At 31.6% G+C, this 19,194-nt stretch overlaps 1 protein-coding gene across 6 annotated transcripts in view; it reads right to left on the bottom strand.

Moving 5' to 3' along the window:
- Positions 1-19,194, bottom strand: part of CPNE8 (copine 8) — a 176,678-nt gene that overhangs the window by 21,284 nt on the left and 136,200 nt on the right. For all 6 annotated transcript variants that reach the window (XM_036236629.1, XM_036236630.1, XM_036236627.1 and 3 more), the window contains 4 exons: positions 17,202-17,329; positions 6,669-6,771; positions 4,962-5,019; positions 603-676 (listed from right to left, as the gene is read on the bottom strand). In XM_036236629.1, the coding sequence (XP_036092522.1) occupies positions 603-676; positions 4,962-5,019; positions 6,669-6,771; positions 17,202-17,329 (363 nt within the window). The remainder of the gene's footprint in view (positions 1-602; positions 677-4,961; positions 5,020-6,668; positions 6,772-17,201; positions 17,330-19,194) is intronic.

Here is a 19,194-nt window from a genome sequence, read left to right as displayed (position 1 = left end):
TGTTTGTTCCTCCAAAACTTTTATATCATGTGTTTAAATGGCACTGACACCTTCTTCTCTTTTCTATTTAAGAAGATATATTTCACAGCCTTTTTTCCTTTCTGACATCCTAAAAGATAGACTCAAAAGTATGCAGAAATTTAGTTGAATTAACTCCTTGCTTTCAATTATAAGTTTTAAACATATTGGTTACTGATTTTTCCTTTCTATTCATTCCCAGAATAACAGGCTTTAGTTATTTTTTTTTGTAACAGAATTATGAATCATATATTGCATATATGTCGTACATATTATTTATATATAATTATGTATAGTTTATAAATTTATACATAATTTATATGTTTATATATAATTTTAAGATCTATTTCTCAATAAAAAAGATCTATTCCTCCACTTTTCTAACAATAATCTTCAGAGGAAATATGAAAATATCTACATTTTTGGTTTGTTTGTTACTTAACATGCATTCTCACAGAGACTCGACCAACTAAATTAAACAGAACCTGAGATTTAATTTCGATTTAAGTTGTGTATTTACAAATTTGAACTGACATGGGCTCTTTACAATGAACAAAATAAATAATTTTCATTAAATTTCTTACCTGTACAATGTCCCTTTCAGCATATTTTCCTCTAGAGGAAACTCTTACATCATCTCCATCCAACTCAATCATCGCTTGAAAATAAAACAGAATAATTTATTTAGTGCATTTTAGTCATATACTAAAACAATGTAGGCAGTAAGAAAATAAGGTCTATGAAGTAGCGATACGTCTTATGTAAAGGCAGAAAGCTGTTTATCCCTTCATCTTCTCAGTCATTTCTCCCATAAAGCATGACTGATAGTAAATTTTACAAATGAATGAAGAAAGCAAGCCAAGACTTCATGTGACGCTTTGAAAGATGAGAAGAGCCAATGCAGTGTAGAACTGTCTTTAGATACAGCTCCCCATCCTAGGGTTGCTCAAATCTGGGTTATTTGCTTACATGACTGTGTGGGCAAATGATACTAATTCATTCAATTTTAATTTTTCTTTCTAATTTAAGATATGGTGCAATCATCATAGAATTTCCAATAACAGTTTGATCTTTATTCTCATTGAAACTACAACAAAGCTTTATATCCGTATTGCCCAATTTCCACTTTAAAAATAGATTAAGAAAAAAAGAGGCACTTGCTCTGCCCCTATATTGACTGGATAAAGTATGATTTTTCTGAAGTATGATTTTTCATTGGTTAAGAAATAACTTCAACATTACATAGATAAGCTGGTATTTGGGAAAGCTGTGATATAATGGGACAGCTGGTGATACAATAATGTTATGTTGCAAATTAGAATATTTTCTAGAGTTTATTAAGTTTTCAGTGAGAATTCTCTAAATAATTAATTACATGAGGAATGCTAATTTGTGATTAAAGTATAATTCTATTACTCACAATTTATTTTGTATACACATGACAATCATTAGACTCCAGAGAGCCACTTAAAATTATAATGTTTGTCTCTTAACCCACCAAAAAATATTGCTCAATCAGAATTCAATCTTCACCTTTTTTGGTTATTTTCCTTCAGTGTTTAGATAACACATTCGAGTTAAAATCATTGTTTTAAAATGTAGTTTTCTACACAGGTTCATGAGTCAATATCTGAGCTGAAGCATAGCTAGTACACATAATCGCTTAGATATATAATATATGTCATAATTTAATAAAATGTGTATGTGACCAATAATAAGATAATTAACTTATTAAAAATATAGAAGATCTATTTTTCTCCCCTATTTACTATAAATGTAAATAAGACAATTCATTATATTCAAATATTTTCAATAATTCCTTTTTGGTCTAGGTTTGTTTTTAATATTTTCATACTACTATAAAACATAAATGTACATTGATGATGACATGCCAGGAGTCACATAAATGTCTCTTTTACTATCTAATTTGCTAATTAAAGAAAATGACATTTGCACAATAACATATTAGAATGAGATCCCATAAAATATCTCCCACTTTTCAGCATGCCCTTTGTGTTACAAAGGGGTAGGTATCAAGAGTTGAAGACTATACTTTTGAGAGCAAGGAGAACAGAAATGGCATGTAACCAGTGGAAGGGTTAACATTTATCCTTCAGGTTTTCAGATCATCTGGTCCTCAGGAGTCTGATGTTCTCTAAGTCAGAGCCCTTTCTATCTCTCCCCTCCTATAGCGGATCAAAGCAGGAAGCCAGATGCTGCTTTAATTTGACTTTTTGCCTTTGAAGGATAAAGAAATCCTGCCTTGAGAAATCCTTCTTAATGAAGGTGCTTTATAGAGGAGCAAAAATTACACAAAAAGTTGTAAGTTGTTCTTATTAAAATACAGAAATAAGAAATTTGAATACTCACTAACCTAATAGTTTATTCCTATTTCCTCTACCTTCTTGGATGGCAAAATATTATCTTCCTTGCCTATGCAAATAATACCCTTCTGGTTGAAAATATGTTGATGTTGGATTTAGGTGGTTAATTGATAAAATTTGCAAGTTTTATTTCAGTCTTTTCCTATGTCAGTTTATATGTGTGTTGTATAAACTTATTCTAGGTAGACTTGGGTGTGCCCAGAGAAAGACTCTTTGGATAGGACAGTGCCAATTTGAATGTAAGTCAGAGATTTTCTACATTAAGCATGAGTATTCTGTCCTTTTCTTCTTAGCCATGGATGTGTTTTGAGAGGAAAGAAAAAAAAATCCTCTAGGGAAACATCTATCGTCCTTTAATGAAATAGTTTACTTTTCTAGTACTGGTCCTGGAAGATTTTCCAACCTATTTAAACTTTCTTCATGATAAAAGCAGAAATCCGGGGTTGCAGGACCCTAAATCCCTGCTCACATGTTTTCCAGAAAAAGTTTCACTTTAATTCCCAGGAAGAAATTCTACTAGGAGGGTGACTTCCCTCTTTGCCTAGAACTTTCACTTACTTTTTTTTTCCACAAGGAAAGAGGAGCGATTCATAGGATTACTAAGATTAGGAGAAGGACCTGACCCTGAATCTCTTTTTTCTGGAGCAGCCTACCTTCAGGTCGAAGGTAACTTCTCCCTATGGGATGCTTAATAGGCAAAACTCTACCCCTGTATGGAGAAGGCCTGCAGATAAAGCCTGAGGTCATTAATCTTAGGGAAAAAAGTAGTGAGAAGTCTGCCTCTGTGCACAGATTAACTCAAATTCTCCAATTCTGCATTGCTAGTAATAAAGTTTATATCTAGTCTCTGTCTATTCCCTGCATATTTTTTTCTTCAGTTACTTCAGGAAGTCAGAGAGGAAAATGATGAATTATTATACTTCAAAAATTTAATAAGTAATTCACTGGGAACAAAAGAAAAGAACAAAATAAATAGCTGTGGCAGTTGGCTAAGGGTAATATCCAAATAGTGCCTGCTGCACTGAATAGAAATATATATGACTAGAAATGTACACTAGGAAGGGTCAGCAGCTCCGTATTCAAACATATGTGGGGGCTCTTGAAGAATGGGTGACTAAAATTTACCATCTCTGAGTTATACGTCTAATGAGGGACTTTCACAGGAGTCTGGGAAACCTGAAATGTACCAATCAGGTATATCCTTGAGAGGCAAAAGCAAATTAGTAGCTCAAGAGGAAAGCATGAATTATTTTAAATCTAGTAATGGGTGAAGTTTGAGATTCTCGTTTTATCGCTAATTAATGCAGATGATCAAGTGCACAAAGCATTAAGAAGAAAGATGTGTCTTAGCTTTCCTGATTCCAGAGAAGTATCTCAAAATCATGCCTGAAGTACAATGCAAACAGATATAAATACCAAAAGGCAGAGAAAATATTAGCAGAAGCAGCAGCCATCAGAGCTAATGACTTTTGCTCTAGAAAATGGAAGATTATAATGATGAAAAAGGTGACCAGCCAATCATGAAATCTAAGGAAAGACTTTCCAGGGTCAACAATATAAGTTTGCCTGTGGTACTTTACCTGAGACTGACAGATCTACACTGTCCTTATGGAAGAGGCACTGTGGTTGAACAAGAATCATCCCAACGATAATCATACTAAAATTAGCCACTTACATGCCTAAATTAACCTGCAACACATCAAAGGTTGTTTCAAATATTCTAAAATTATTTTCATTCCAAAGTCCCAAGCTTAAGAAACTGTAATTGAAAAAACAGCTGAACCAGGTGAATGTTACATGGTCATGCAGGTGCTTTCTAGCACAGAGCTCGCTTAAAGGAATTCACCAGATGACTGGAACAGACTATCTTTTAAAAAGATCACTAGTTATACAAACACCTGTACTTAATTAGCACCTGAACAAGGTCTGAGCCCAAACAGAAACAACCCAGTAAGTCAATTTAGCATAATTATATAAAACCTTATTAAATCTCAGATGGTCAGTTCCATTTTCATTTTACTTTGCTCTTTCATATGACAGAACTTATATATTTATAAAGCTAACATCTATCAACTAGCCAGGATCTGAAAATCCATTAGAGTATTATGCTTGTGTTAAAATTTCTATTTACAACCTAATGATTTATTAATTTAGTGCTCATCTTTGAAGGTTTCCAGTGAACCCAGAGAGTATTTTGTCTTGGGAACAAAACTCAATTTATCATTCTGTGAGTCCAAAAAATATTATTATTATTATTATTATTATTATTTTAATATTATTTTGAGGTTCAAACATCTCTAATGAAATGGAAAGATACATGTCAAATTAATCTATACTAGAGATAATGTTCTACTCAGATGACAATCTTTTACTCCACTCACCTTAATAGACTTCATTGTGAGATGTCTGTATTTATGTCTAAATGTACATGGATATTATACGCGAATCCACATGTGCACTGGCATTCATATATTTAAAAAAGAGTCAAAGAAACTTGAGATCATGAGGAGTCAGATTAAATAAACTCCCAAGGAACACAATTGAAATTTTATTACTTACCATCAAATTCTGCTGGTCCAACTCCTACTATAATTATTGACATTGGAAGTTTTGAAGCCTTTAAAAAGAATATACAATCAGTTTACAACTAAGAAATTGAGTTCTTAAGAAAATAATTAAAAAGAAAACTAATATCCTGTTTTATTTGATATTTTTCACAGATGTTCATTAAAATAGTTTTGAACATATTCAAAAATAATACAAAATAACATACTTGATTTCACTCTTATGCTTTTGGAATTCTGTACATATGTTAATCCAGTGGGACATTCTCCAAGAATGGCCAGCATTGGATAACATAAAAAAGAGAAGTTCTGAACATCAGCTTTCACTTGCTATTATTGGCCAAAATCTATCTAAGCCGACTTTGAATATCTTTGGTCTCTTTTTTCATGTTCTCACTCCTCTCAAAAATCTTTCATTTGCTAAAGAGGTTAAAAAGGTACCATGGTTGTGAAACAGTAGTACTCTCTTCTACCTCATTTATACCCACGGTTAGGAAAAAGCAATTTTCATAGTAAATGAGTGAATATAAATGATAAGTACAGAAAGTTACTATTATTAGTACAATATTTATATATTAAATATCCATGATATTGTTAGGGATACTGAATATTTTATGTTATGGCATGTTTTCCCATTATATGTATCACTTAAATAATATCATCACTTTAATAATTTAATAATAATTCAATGGTAAAAATGTGAGATCCAGCAAGATAGATGTAACACTATGACAGCCATACCTGTAACTATAAGGTCATTAAATTATGAATAATTGTTCCTAAGTGCATCATGTCCTTTTAGTTTAAACCTAAATTATTAAGTCCATATTTCAAATTACATACTAATGCCACTGACCAGAATATAAAGCAAATCAATATAATTTCAACCCAAGTGTGTCTAGTTAAAAAACTAAACAAACAAATGTGTAAGCCTTTACTCCTCCTTTTTATACTTGGGTTTTCTAAGCATATGTCTATAAAGCATTTGTTTTTTTCTCCCCTACAGGTAACTATTTTTTTCTCACACCAAATAGCTAGTTATATTTTCTCTATGCTATTAATAATTATGAAGCATGATAAATATTTCATTCATGTGACTCATTTTTACTAATGTCTACTTTGTGCCAAACATTGCTCAACCTGGATATAGAAAGGTGAGTAAAAACAGACATAACTTTATAGATTATAATCTAGTAAATATATTAGTCTAATAGTCTTTATTAGTCATAGTCTAATAAAAAATCAATTAAATGATCATTAAAGATAACATAATTAGAAATTATCACGAGAAGAGTGGTTTTTGAATCAAGTCCAGTTTCTATCCAGAACTAGTATAGTTCACCTGTAACTGAAATGTAAATATTAAGAAATATTCTGTACAAGTTGTAAAATTGTATACAAGTACATCAGACTAATAGAAGTAAACACACTCATGCACACGAAGGTGGTGCTATTATCTTATTTATTTGCATTTTTTTGAAAATAATTTTGTTAGAACTCGATTGATTATCCACACCTTTAGCTTAGTCCTTACGGATTAATGGTGCAAATGTATGTGAGCTGTGTGAATAACGTTAAGAATGCAATTGGCTCCGAAGGCACAGCCATTTTGTTTCACTGTTCAGTCAACTAGACTCTGGTCTCAACTGAGTAGCAACCATGTTGTCCTTAGCCAGCCCAAGACTGAATGACCCCTACTTACGTTAACAATAGACTCCTTAGTTTGAGCCATATCCGAGATAACACCATCTGTCACAATCAGGAGCACAAAATACTGGGAACCATCCTTTACGGAAGAAGCATATCTGAAAGGGAACAAAAAGGTAAAGATACCACAGAAGATAAAAATTCCTCTCTACATGATATAAATATAATTGGGAATAGTCAACAGGCCTTTTAATCTCAGAAAAGTATTTAAACGTATGTCAGGAGCCTATACCATGCAAACTCTCAAATATATATTTTCTTGAAACAGCATACTAGAATAACTGCAACATTACTGCATGCTGGCTCACAGAAATGCCTGGGTGCCTCACAAATTCATTTGCTAATAAAAGGTGAGCTGGATGAGGATATGTTCAGTGGAAAGGATATAACTTTTGGAAATCCTGACTAAGCAATATGTTATGAGTATGATCTTCAGTAAATTACTTAAGCTATCTGAACTTAATTTTCTTACTCTTAAAATCAAGATAACGCATCTTTGTATAAAGCAAATGCATGTGTGGTACTCGATATACAGTTCTCTTAAGTGTAAGCAATAATCATAAATACTTTTTGCTTTGGAACCCTACAAAGGTGATGCTTGCAAAACACTGTGAATATGCTGAATGTCACTAAACTGCATGTACACTTTTAAAATGGTTACTTTTATGTTATGTAAATTGTATCTGGATTAAAAACATGCAACAGAAGAAAAAGCTTTTAGACACATTTATAGGTCAAGTTCTTAATACATGTTAAATTGATGACAAATGTTAAAGAGAATTACACCCCCAAAAACAAAATTAGGTATGTAGTAAGAACATATTCTAGTATTTGAAGAAGTTTATCAGAATTCTCACCAATACCACTCAGTAATTAGAGGAAAATTTTATAAATGTTATATTTTATTATCTTTTTCCATCTTGTACATTATGTATACGTAGATTACATTTTCAACAAATATAACTTTTATGATCTTTAGTTCATAACTGGTATGCAAGTCATGTCTAATAATAGTGAGCAAGCATTATGGTGCTCTTAGTAGACACAAAGTACACAAGACTGGTCTAATTCTATAAAAATAATTGAAATGAAATTCCCTCACAGCCTGTAGGATCTTAAGGAATTAAGTTTGAACAGGTTGGGATAGACCAATAGTGTACTATGTCAGGGCAAAACTTATTTTGTGGAAAGAAGAATTAATAACAATATATAAATAAGAAAAACATTTACAACTTTGCCATAGACTAACAATTGTTCATGCTACTAATAAAATGACTGTAATTTTATAGATTGATGAAGACATTACAGTAAGCGGCCTGTTCACATCCTATAAAGATAGTGTTAAATTGGTTCCACAATATACAGTCAAAAATATTCCCACATTATTGAACAACTCATCCTGGACATTAAGCAATTTGGATTAATTTGATGGTAACACAATCAATAGGAAACATCATCTAAAGCAGATATGAGCCTCTTCTATTTTACGCTTAACTTTTTTTTTAAGAAGTTGAATAATCTCCCTCAAGAATTCGTTTTTTAATTTTTAAATACCCATTATTTTTTTTAAAGCATCTCTTCTGATTATGCTTCAGAAACATAGGGTTTTATATTTCATGTGATTAATGAAAGGTTATAAATAGTAGTGAGAAAAGCTTCTATGAGGGCAACAGTATGGTTTTTATGCTTTGCTTTTCACATGATGCTCTCAAAACGGCAAATTTCTACCAGATTCAAAAACAATATGAAAAGTTGAGTATTATGTTGTCTTATAAACAACACTTCAAGTGGCTTAATGGACTGATTTCTTTACATATGTACACACTTGGGTTACCATCAAAACAATCAAGGTAATAACATGTTTATCACTTAACAAAAGCTTGTGTCCCTTTGTGTGTGTGTGTGTGTGTGTGTGTGTGTGTAAAAAAAACATTTAAAATGAAATCTACCCTCTTAATAAATGTTTAAGTGTAGACTACCTAATCATTAACTATAAGCACTGTGTTGTACAGTGGCGCTCCAGAATTTACTCATCCTGTGTATATGCAACTTTATACCCATTAACCAAATACTCCATATCACCCTTTCCCCCAACCTTTGGTAACCACCGTTTTATATGTTTGAGTATTTTAAATGCTCGTCTAAGATAACTTATTACGTATTTGTCCTTCGATGGCTGACTTATTTCATATGGCATAATGTCTTCTGGTCTCTCCACATTGTCACAAATGGTAAGAAATCTTTCCTTTTTAAGGCTGAATAATACACCATTGTATGTATGCTCCACATTTTATTTTCCATTTATTTGTTGATGGATATTTGAGTTGTTTCTATATCTTGGCTGTTGTGAATAATGCTGTAGATACCTTGAGATCTTGGTTTCAATTTTTTTGGATATATACTCAGAAGTGGAATTTCTGGTAGCTCTATTTTTATTTTTTGAAGAATCTCTATACTGTTTTTCACAGTGGCTGCACCAATTTACACTGCTACCAACATGGTAAAAGGGTTTGATCCTCCACGTCCTCTTTAATACCCATCTTCTGACTTTTTTGATATTAGCCATCTTAACAAGTGTGAGGTGGTTTTGGTTTGCTTTTCCCTGTTGATTAGCAATGCTAATCATCATCAATGAGTATCTTTGCACATACCTGTTGGTTGTTTGCATGTCTTCTCTGGAGAAATGTCTGTGCAAGTGCTTTGCCCATTTTTAAATTTGGGTTATTTGTCTTTTGCTATTGAGTTGTAGGAGTTATTTATATATTTTGGAAATTATTCCCTTATTAGCTATACAGTTCACAAATATTTTCTCACATTCCATACATTGCCTTTTCATTTTGTTGGGGTTTGTTTGTTTGTTTTTGGTGTGCAGAAGCTCTTTAGTTTGATGTAGTCCCACATTTATTTTTGCTTTTGTTGCTTGTGCTTTTGGTGTCATACCCAAGAAATCACTGCTAAGACCAATGTCAGAAAGCTTTAACTATATTTTCTTATAAGAGTTTTACAGCTTTAGGTCTTAGATTTAAGTCTTTAGTCCATTTTGAGTTATTTTTGTAAGTATAAGATAAAAATTCAGTTTTATTCTTTTGCATATGGATATCTACTTTTCCCGTTGCCATTTATTAAAGAATTTTCCTTTCTCTATTGTATATTCTCAGCACTTCTGTCAAATATCAGTTGACTACGAATGCGTAGGTTTTTTCTGGGGTCTCTTTTCTGTTCTATTAATCTATTACTGTTTTGGTTACTGTTGCTCTGTAGTATATTTTAAAATTGAGTAGTGTTACACCTCCAGCATTTTCTCCTTGCTCAAAATTGCTTTGGCTATTTGGGGTCTATTACAGTTTCATATAAATTTTAGGATTGTTTTTTCTACTTCTGCAAAAAACTGCTATTGGGATTTTGAAAAAGTTTCACATTGAATCTGTAGAACATTGGGCAGTATGGACATTGTAACAATATTAATTCTTGTCATCCATGAAGGCAGATGTGTTTCTATTTGTGTCTTCTTCCATTTCTCTCATCAATTTTTTAAAAAATTGTTTTCAGTCTAAAAGTGTTTTTGCATTCTTGCTTAAGTATTTTATTCTTTTTGGTGTTATTGTAAATGAGATTATTTTCTTAATTTTTTTTCTCATAGTTTCGTTGTTAGTCTTCATTTATTTGTGAGTATTCCTGATTTCCTTTTGCTATTGATTTTAATTTTTTTTCCGTTATGGTCAGAAAAGATACATTGGAATTATTTCGATCTTCTTAAATTTGTTATGACTTGTTTTGTGACAGTGTGTAATATTCCAAGTGTGCTGGAAAAGAATGTGTATTCTGCTGCTGTTAAGTGAATGTTCTGTATATATCTGTTAGGTTCATATGGTCGAGGATGTGTTGCTTAGTTTTGCTGTTTTCACAATGATTTTCTGTCTGGATGATTGAGCATTGAAAATGGAGTATTGAAGTCTTCTAATCGTATTGTATTGCTGTGTATTTCATATTTAGATATGTCAATTTTTGCTTATACATTTAGGTGCTTTGATGTTAGAGTCATACATATTTATACTTATATCTTTCTGTGAATTGATCCTTTAATTTTTTTAAAAACTAAAAATTGTATTGAAGGTGTACAACATGATTATTAGATATACACATACATAATGAAATGATTATTACAATCAAGCTAATTAACATAGTATCCCACATAGTTGCCATAATTTGTGTATGTGCATGTGTGTGTGTGATCAATATACCTAAAATTTACTCTTTTAGCAAATTTGCAGGATTCAGTACAGTTTTAACCATAGTAATCATACAATACATTAGCTGTCTAGATGCATTTATCATACATAAAGCAACTGTATGCCCTTTGACCAATATCTCCCCATTTCCCCTTCCTCCTCACCCTTGGTAACCTCCATTCTACTCTCTGCTTCCATGTAAACAACTTTTAAAAACTCTACATAATTGAGATCATGCAATTTTTTTTTTCTTTTTGTGTCTGGCTCATTTCACCTAGCATAACATTCTCTAGGTTTATCCACATTGTTGAAAATGGCAGGCAATCCTTTTTAAAGGCTAAATTATCATATATAATTTATATGATATATAATTATATGCAATAATTACAGTCTATTATAATTATATATATTTTATACATCACATAAATTGTCCCCTTTACTATATACTGATCTTCTGTGTCTCTTGTAACAGTTTTTGATTTAAAGTCTATTTTGTCTGATATAAGTATAAATACCCCTATCTGCTCTCTTTTGGTTACCATCTGCCTGCATGGAATATCTTTTGTTCATTCCTTCATTTTTAGCTTATGTATGTTCTTAATCTATGCTTAGTCTCTTGTAGAGAGCATATAGTTGGATCTTGTTTTTTTAACCATTCAGCCACTTTATGTCTTTTGATTGGTGTGTTTAATCCATTTACATTTGGGTTTTCTTTTGAATCACCAGAAAACATACTTAAGAGGAGAATATATTCATACTACCAAGAGTATTAGAGCTAGAGCCTAAAGCAGATGTAGGAATCTGTGAATTTCTCTGGTTTGTTGTTTTATCTTAAAATTCATAGGAATTTTGCATTTTACTTTATAATGAATATGGGCTTTATAACAGAAAATTATTTCTATAGAAATATACATGAGTTTATGTGTGGCTCTCACTACTGCCTAGATACATAGCTTTGAAAATAAATTTTATTCTGCATAAGAACTACAACCCATTTTAGTTTTTATCACCATCAGCATCATAAATTAATCACTTTAAACTGCTTATCTTTTTTATGACATTTACTCTATGCAATCTCATATTGCTACACTTTGCAAGTTAATCTAAATTTAAACGAAATTGTATTTTGTACTAAAAATATGTTTATGAGAAAATAATTTAAATGCTGCCAAAATGTAGAAAGTAGAAGCTGATCACTTCCAATCTTCAAAAAGGTAGCACTAATAAACAGACTTGCAGATTCAAATAACATTTTTAAAGTATTAAAGAATATCTTAAAGGAACATCATGATGAAGCCTTTTGTAAATTACATAATTTGAATACTTATCATTGAAAGCCAGCTGTCTTTTTTCAAATATAGGTAACCTATAGTTAATATTTTAATATTATTATGAAAAATTTGAGGGAGAGGTTTTGGAATTCAAACACATTTCTTTGGAGTCTTTGACAAGTAAGTTTTCTGGGTTGTTTTTATAAAGCTATAAATGGTTGGCTCAGATTTGTGGAATATTCTTTCAGCTCATAGTTAATTCACAGGAATAGAGAGGGCAACGAAACAAGATAATAAACTGACTCGGAAATGTTTCATTTAAGTAATTTAATTTTGACATGCACAATGAATTAAATCTTAATACTAAATAAAGGGAGACTTTTAAATAGTTCAATAAAAAGTAACAGTAATTTTTATGTTACTAAGTTGTTTTCCAAACTACTTATGGCAGTATAATGAAGTGACCAACTGTAACCACATGATAGGTTTTGTTGCATTGTCTTTTGTTTGTCTACCTTTGTAGCAGAGATAAAAAGGTTTAAGTATGCAAGACATAACAAGGTAATCTGATATCAGATTATTCTGTTTGGCACTTTAGCTCCACCACACATGGTCATTCTACCTATCCACTTTGTCATCAGTAAAATAGAAAGAACAATACTACTGTCTCCTCCTAGAATTGTGAAGATAAAAAGAAATGATCCACATGATAGCACTGAACATATTGACTAAGATAGCTTATGGGCTCAAATTGCTGTTTTGATTTTATTATTATTGATCATACAGATGAAAGACATAAAATATTCTTTAGATTATTTTTCTTTAGATTAATTTGAAAATTAGTTATGGAAATTCCAAAATAAACATCTTATTTCCTGGAAAATGAAAATTAATTTTAGTTGATTACTTGAATCCTAGATCTTTCTCAATATTAGAAAAAGCAAAGCAAAGCAAAAAAAAAAAATCTAGCCAACAGTAACAAATTGATAAATACCTCTTAAAAACTGGAATGTGACAGCCTCGAAACAAGTAACTGGTTAGGAAGAGGAAACAAATGACTTTTATGAAACAATAACTGTTTTATTTAAGTCAAGTGAAAAAAATAGTGATATTTTCATGACAGACTGAAAGGATAATTGATATTTTCAGTTGGCATGTTAGTTTATTTTTGAAGTAATAAACTGATAAAATATGCCAACAAAATGTGTTCCAAATATTTGAAATTATTGAGGTAGGGTTCTAGATGAAAAGAAATCTTTGGGAAATGCAAAAGTTGTAATTGCCATATTCAAGAGAAAATTGAGATTAATCAGGGGATGAGTAAACCTCCATTTTATTCAAGCCACATATCTATAAACAAACTATTTCCTTAACCTTTTTATCCTATTGTTATTAATTAATGAGGTTTAAGCAGTGTTATAGACATCAGATATAGTATTAAATTCATACATGAAAGGACCTAGAATTATTTCTCTGATTTTATATTTGTTTTCAGTTTAAATATAATGGTAATACGTATCAGCAATATATTTCTTTTAGTAGATGTGTGATGGTTAGTTTGTGTGTCAATTTGGCTAGGCCATAATATCTAGTTTTTAGTCAAACCCTAATCAAAGTATTACTGTGAAGGCATTTTCCAGATGTTGTTAACATCTACAATTCAATGACATTAAAAAAAATTACCCTTGATAATGTGGGTGAGCCTCACCCAATTAGTTGAATGCCTAAAAAACAACATAACACAACACAAAACAAAACAAAACAACTAGTTTCCCAGAGTAAAAGGAATTCTGACTCAAGACTGCAACAATATCAAATCCTGCCTGAGTATCCAACCTGCCAGCTTGCCCTACAAATTTCTGACTTGCTAGCACCTACCATTGCATAAGCCAATTTGTTAAAATATATCTCTTTATTTGTATATCTATATATTCTATTGGTTCCATTTCCCCTGAGAACTCAGTCTGATACAGTAGGTATCAATCACAATCACATTTCCCACAGGACATTAAGACTGACTAAACATTATCATTAGTAGTTTCTTTAGTTTCCTATGATAACCTTACTTATTAAAATGTACTCATAATGTATAGTATACAGAAAATTCAATTAAACAGGTGTGGATATCTCTGTATAGGCAAAGTACTGTGATATTAAACCACATATTTTCTCTTCAATCTGTAAAAGATCTATATATAACAATAGAGTAGAATTAAATTAGTGAGTGCTACAATAGAGGTATACATGAAATGATATCACAGACTTGAAGTAGCAATTACTCTGACAGGTGCAGTACCTTTGGGAGAACCTGGAGGTAAATCAGGTTAAATGGGTGGGTGGTAGTTGATACTGGAAGTTCTTGAATACCAAACTAAAGTGCCTGAACTTAAATTTGTGACAAGGCGTCAATGGCTGCTGGCTAGGGTGTTTTACATTACTTGAAATGCCGTTCCCTAAACAAGTCTATGACATGAGGACTGGGGAAGGCAGAAAATTAGAGGCAGGAGCCTCTAATTTGGAAAGCCTCAGAACAGCACATAAAACTTTCAAGTTTCACAAACTTGATGCCTTGGGTCTCGACTATTTCACAATATTGTTATCTCATTAACATTATCTCAAAAATCAATAGTCTTTTGACATAGATTTCTAAATTTCTAAAAATTAGCATGTGCTTAAAATTATTATTTAAAAAAGAATTAAGAGTAATCATTCATCAAGATGCTTATATAAAATTATTGTAAATAACTAAGCTTTTACCAATAAAGAAAATATACTTTTCAAGGGGAACAAAATCAAGCAAATAAGAAAGTATGGATATGTATTTGCTTCTGGCTTTCTAAAAATTAATTATAATGACCAATATCTTAAAATACACAAAATTTACTTATTAAGCATTTGGTGAGTACTTACCTCCTTCCTATATGATGGGCATGATAAAGTACAGTTAAAATGCATTTCAGAATGACAGAATGCCCAAGAAATGTTATATAAATAGAAGGCATATATCTTGTAACTATGGTACTTTTTTTTCCACTTAGAAACAAATAGTAACGTCTTTTATTTGAAATTTTTGTAGATGATAATTTGGGGTCAGACAGAATTGTCTGTCTTAATAAAAGCTTAAAAATAAAATTAAACAAAACTCTCAAAGATAAAAGAAAGGAATAAGACATTTCTTTATATAATCGTAACAAGAAATGGATATGTGGAACTTCGAATTGTATAGGAAGGAAAAATAATTCCCCAAAAGCCATATCTTACTGTGTTTCTTATTTTTCTCCCATTAAAAAATAACAAAAGAATTATTAGATCATGGATTATTTTCAAAGAGTTTGAAAATGTTAGCTGGCATCTACCCTTATATGTGAGAATTTAAAAAATGCTGAACAAAAAGAAATAAAAAATGGTAAAAGAACAGAATGGAGCCTATAGTCTTAAATAGTATATAGAAATACGCCTAGAAATTTTATATCTAAAAGTTTAACTTTTATAGTAGACATATACTAGGACAAAAAAATAACAAATTAATTGGTAAGCACTGATGAGAACATCTATAATAACCAGCAAGAGGTCACACAAAATAAGTCCTATAATTTTTCTCTTATCTTTATATAAAAACCAGTGGTCTGTATGGTAGTGTGGGAGATAGTGAGAGCTAACTATAATTTATCTTGCATTAATATTACTCTGATTCTGCTTTGACAGCCATGAAAAATTTAGGAAAATATAATACAGATAACACTACTTATATAGGCTGAAATACAATAAGCTAGGATGTGTTTTTCAAATTACAGGTAATGAACCATTAGTGGATTTTGAAATCAATTTTGTCACTCAAGACTTGCATTAAAAAAAAAGTAATAGAAAAGAATTAGATGCCATGGAAATAAAGAGACAATATGAGATAAGAATAAGTATTATTTCATAAATAATTTTTTTTTATAGTTGTGTGTGTCCAGAGTTGAGATATAAAATTTATACAGTATAGATCATGGATGAAAACATTTGAAGAACCTGAGTTAAAGGGTCACACTCAGAGAATGGTCATCGATGTATCACTGTCAACCTGAGGTGGAGTTCCACAGGAGAGCTCTGCTGGGGTCAGCTCTGAGTGCAGGGGCATTTCAGCATCTTGTCTATGTCCCAGATAACGGAAAGTAGAACACATTTAAGTTGCTCCTGATGTCCAATAGGGACATGGTAAAGTACTACAACCTTCAAACAGAGAACTGAGGTTTCATATTGTATTGTGCATTGATAAACTGATCTGAATGCAGTAATTTTTCAAGTGCCGGCTACATATTAGGAATAATATGAGAGCCATATTTTTTCAATTATTGAAAATAAGGCAGAATTTCATAGGATTTGCAACTGTGTCAAGCCAAACATTTTAGGGAATTTAAAAGTTGTGTCTAATTTAATTATGCACTAATGAAGAAAATGATAAGCAAATATATAGAGATTTTTACATAATTTTTTCCCAGAACATGTACTTGGAATCATAGCAATTATATTCTGATCTCAATACTATGTATTATATACAGGTAGAGCTCTGGCATTTATAAAATTAGCTATGATATTAATTTCAGAAAGGTGAAATAATGTGTCATATATATATCACTAAAAGGCTTTGGTCATCTTCATGGAATCCAGTTCCTTATTACTTCTTTGCTGCTATGGAATGTGATATTAGATATGAATAATTTACACAGTTCAGCTCATGACTGATCTTGTTATTGCTCTTGTGGATGTTTTTTCAAAGAAAAAAAAAATTCTTTGGTTGAACAAATGCAGGTCCTAACATAATCCAGTGTATGAGTTTTCACTTGAGATTTTGATGTAAATTTTTTTAGCAAAGTATTATGATAGCTCCTTGGAGATGCTTTCTACTATATATTGTTTTCCTCACTTTCTTGAAGGTAAATTAGAAGAAAATGACTTTCATTTTCAGGATTACAATAACAAGAATGTTATGATATTACTGTGGTCCAGTACAACAGACTAAATACTTTAAATACTTCCACTTACCTTGCTACATGATTTATTACAGGAGCAAAGTTGGTTGGCCCGTACAGCTGTACTGATTTCAGACTTCTATAATAAGCCTCCATAACCCCCTCGATGCCCTCACAGTAGGGGTTTTGAGGGTTCCCATTCTGTAGAACATTACAAGCAAAAAAAAAAAAGTAAAAAATTGATAGTGTCTGTAAAGATGATTTGAAAGAGAATAACAAACATTAATACTCATAATTTTTAGAAAGACATTTATTTATTCATAATAGCAAAAAATTATGTGGTCAACAGTAGACTATGATATATTATATAGATTGTGTTATGAAGATATAATATGCAGTCATTGAAAATCTTGAGAAGCTGAATATCACAACATTCTGTAATTCATAGTGTCTTAATTTTTACGAGTCTTCGTACATGTAGAGATGAACACATAAAAATTCTGAAAAGTAAATAAAATACTGAGCGATTAACTCTGGTGGTTATGTAATTGGCAACTTATTTTACTCTTTAAACTAAATTAAACTAAAATAAAATGTATTAAAATAAGGAAAATAAATGCTATCTATTAGTTTAATCTTATAGAAGGAAAAATGTAAAATATCCGCCACATGCAAACGTTCAGGTCACACTTGATAAGCCTACTAGAGGAGGGATCAGAGGGGATGTAATTTGGTGTTAGAAATATAAATAAGGTAAAAGGAAATCAAAGAAACATATCTGTGGTGCTCAAGGAAAACAGAGTTTGCTACCAAGGAGTTCTTATTCTGATAGATGGCACCCGGAAGCGCAGCTTTAAACCTGTGGACCTGATCTAGCTTTGTCATGGTTTGAATGTTGGTATTATTAGGTTTAATTCTCCTAGTCCATAGTCCACAAATAAGGCAGTCAAGTAGCTATCCATTGCTATGTAGCAAATTACCCTAAAGTTAGTGGCTTTAAACAATATGAATTTATTATCTCACACACTTTTAGGGTGTCAGGAATCCAGGAGCAGCTTAGCCAGGTGGTTCTCACTCAGAATTTCTCATGAGTTTGCAGTCAAGATGCAGATCTGGGCATCTGAAAGTTTGACAAGAGCTGAAAGATCTGCTTCCAAGAAGGTTGGTTCACTTTTGTGGCTATTGGCAGGAAGCCAACAAAGACTCTCCATAGAGCTGCTTGAGAGTTTTCACAATATAGTAGCTAACTTCACCAGAATGAACAATCCAAGAGAGTTAGCAAGGAGGAAGTCCCAATTCCTTTGTAAACCAGTCTGATAAATTGCATACCATTGCTTCTACTTTAATCTATTTGCTGGAAAGGAGTAACTAAGTATAGCTCACACTCAAGGGAAGGGGAATTAGGCTCAGCCTCTGTGGGGGTGGGGAGGCTATAAATAAAATTTGTAGATATATTTTAAAACACTAAGGACAGTAACTACCTTTAAATACAGCAATAATTTTAGTATGAATGTTTTTATCTAGACAATGGTATCTGCTACTTTATAATTAACACCTGTTGACTTCTAGATACCAAGCTTTATTTGAAAATATGTATATATATTATATAGTTTTTAATAACAACTCTAAAGAAGTGGATACAACACTGACATTATCTCCACTTTAGAGATAGAGAAACTGAGGCACTGAGAGTTTAGATAATTTGCTCAAGTTACACAAGTGAGAGAGCCAGCATTTGAACCCACACAGTCTAAATCCAGAGCCCCATCTCCTCACCAGCACTATGCCACCATGTTATGAAATCCTAAGCATTTTGAAAGACTGGAGATCTTCTGAAACGAAGCCAGATGCTACCAACCACTTCAATTTTGCCATTTGTGAGAGAATTTATACCTACTTTTTAAATTTTGCTTTTTTCTTCAACAAACGTTTTATTAATTAACCCCATATAAAAATTTTAAAACATAAAAATAATAAAAAAACCTCTTTATATTATAAAATTGGTTACATCAGTTGACTGAAATTAAAATGTAAAAGTTTAATATTTAGCACAAAGCTGTTAACGG

This window comes from Rousettus aegyptiacus, unplaced genomic scaffold, assembly GCF_014176215.1.
Source record: "Rousettus aegyptiacus isolate mRouAeg1 unplaced genomic scaffold, mRouAeg1.p scaffold_m13_p_2, whole genome shotgun sequence".
Classification (NCBI taxonomy): Eukaryota; Metazoa; Chordata; class Mammalia; order Chiroptera; family Pteropodidae; genus Rousettus; species Rousettus aegyptiacus.
The sequence above is the reverse complement of the archived record's forward strand: the minus strand, read 5'-3'. Positions and strand labels throughout refer to the sequence as shown.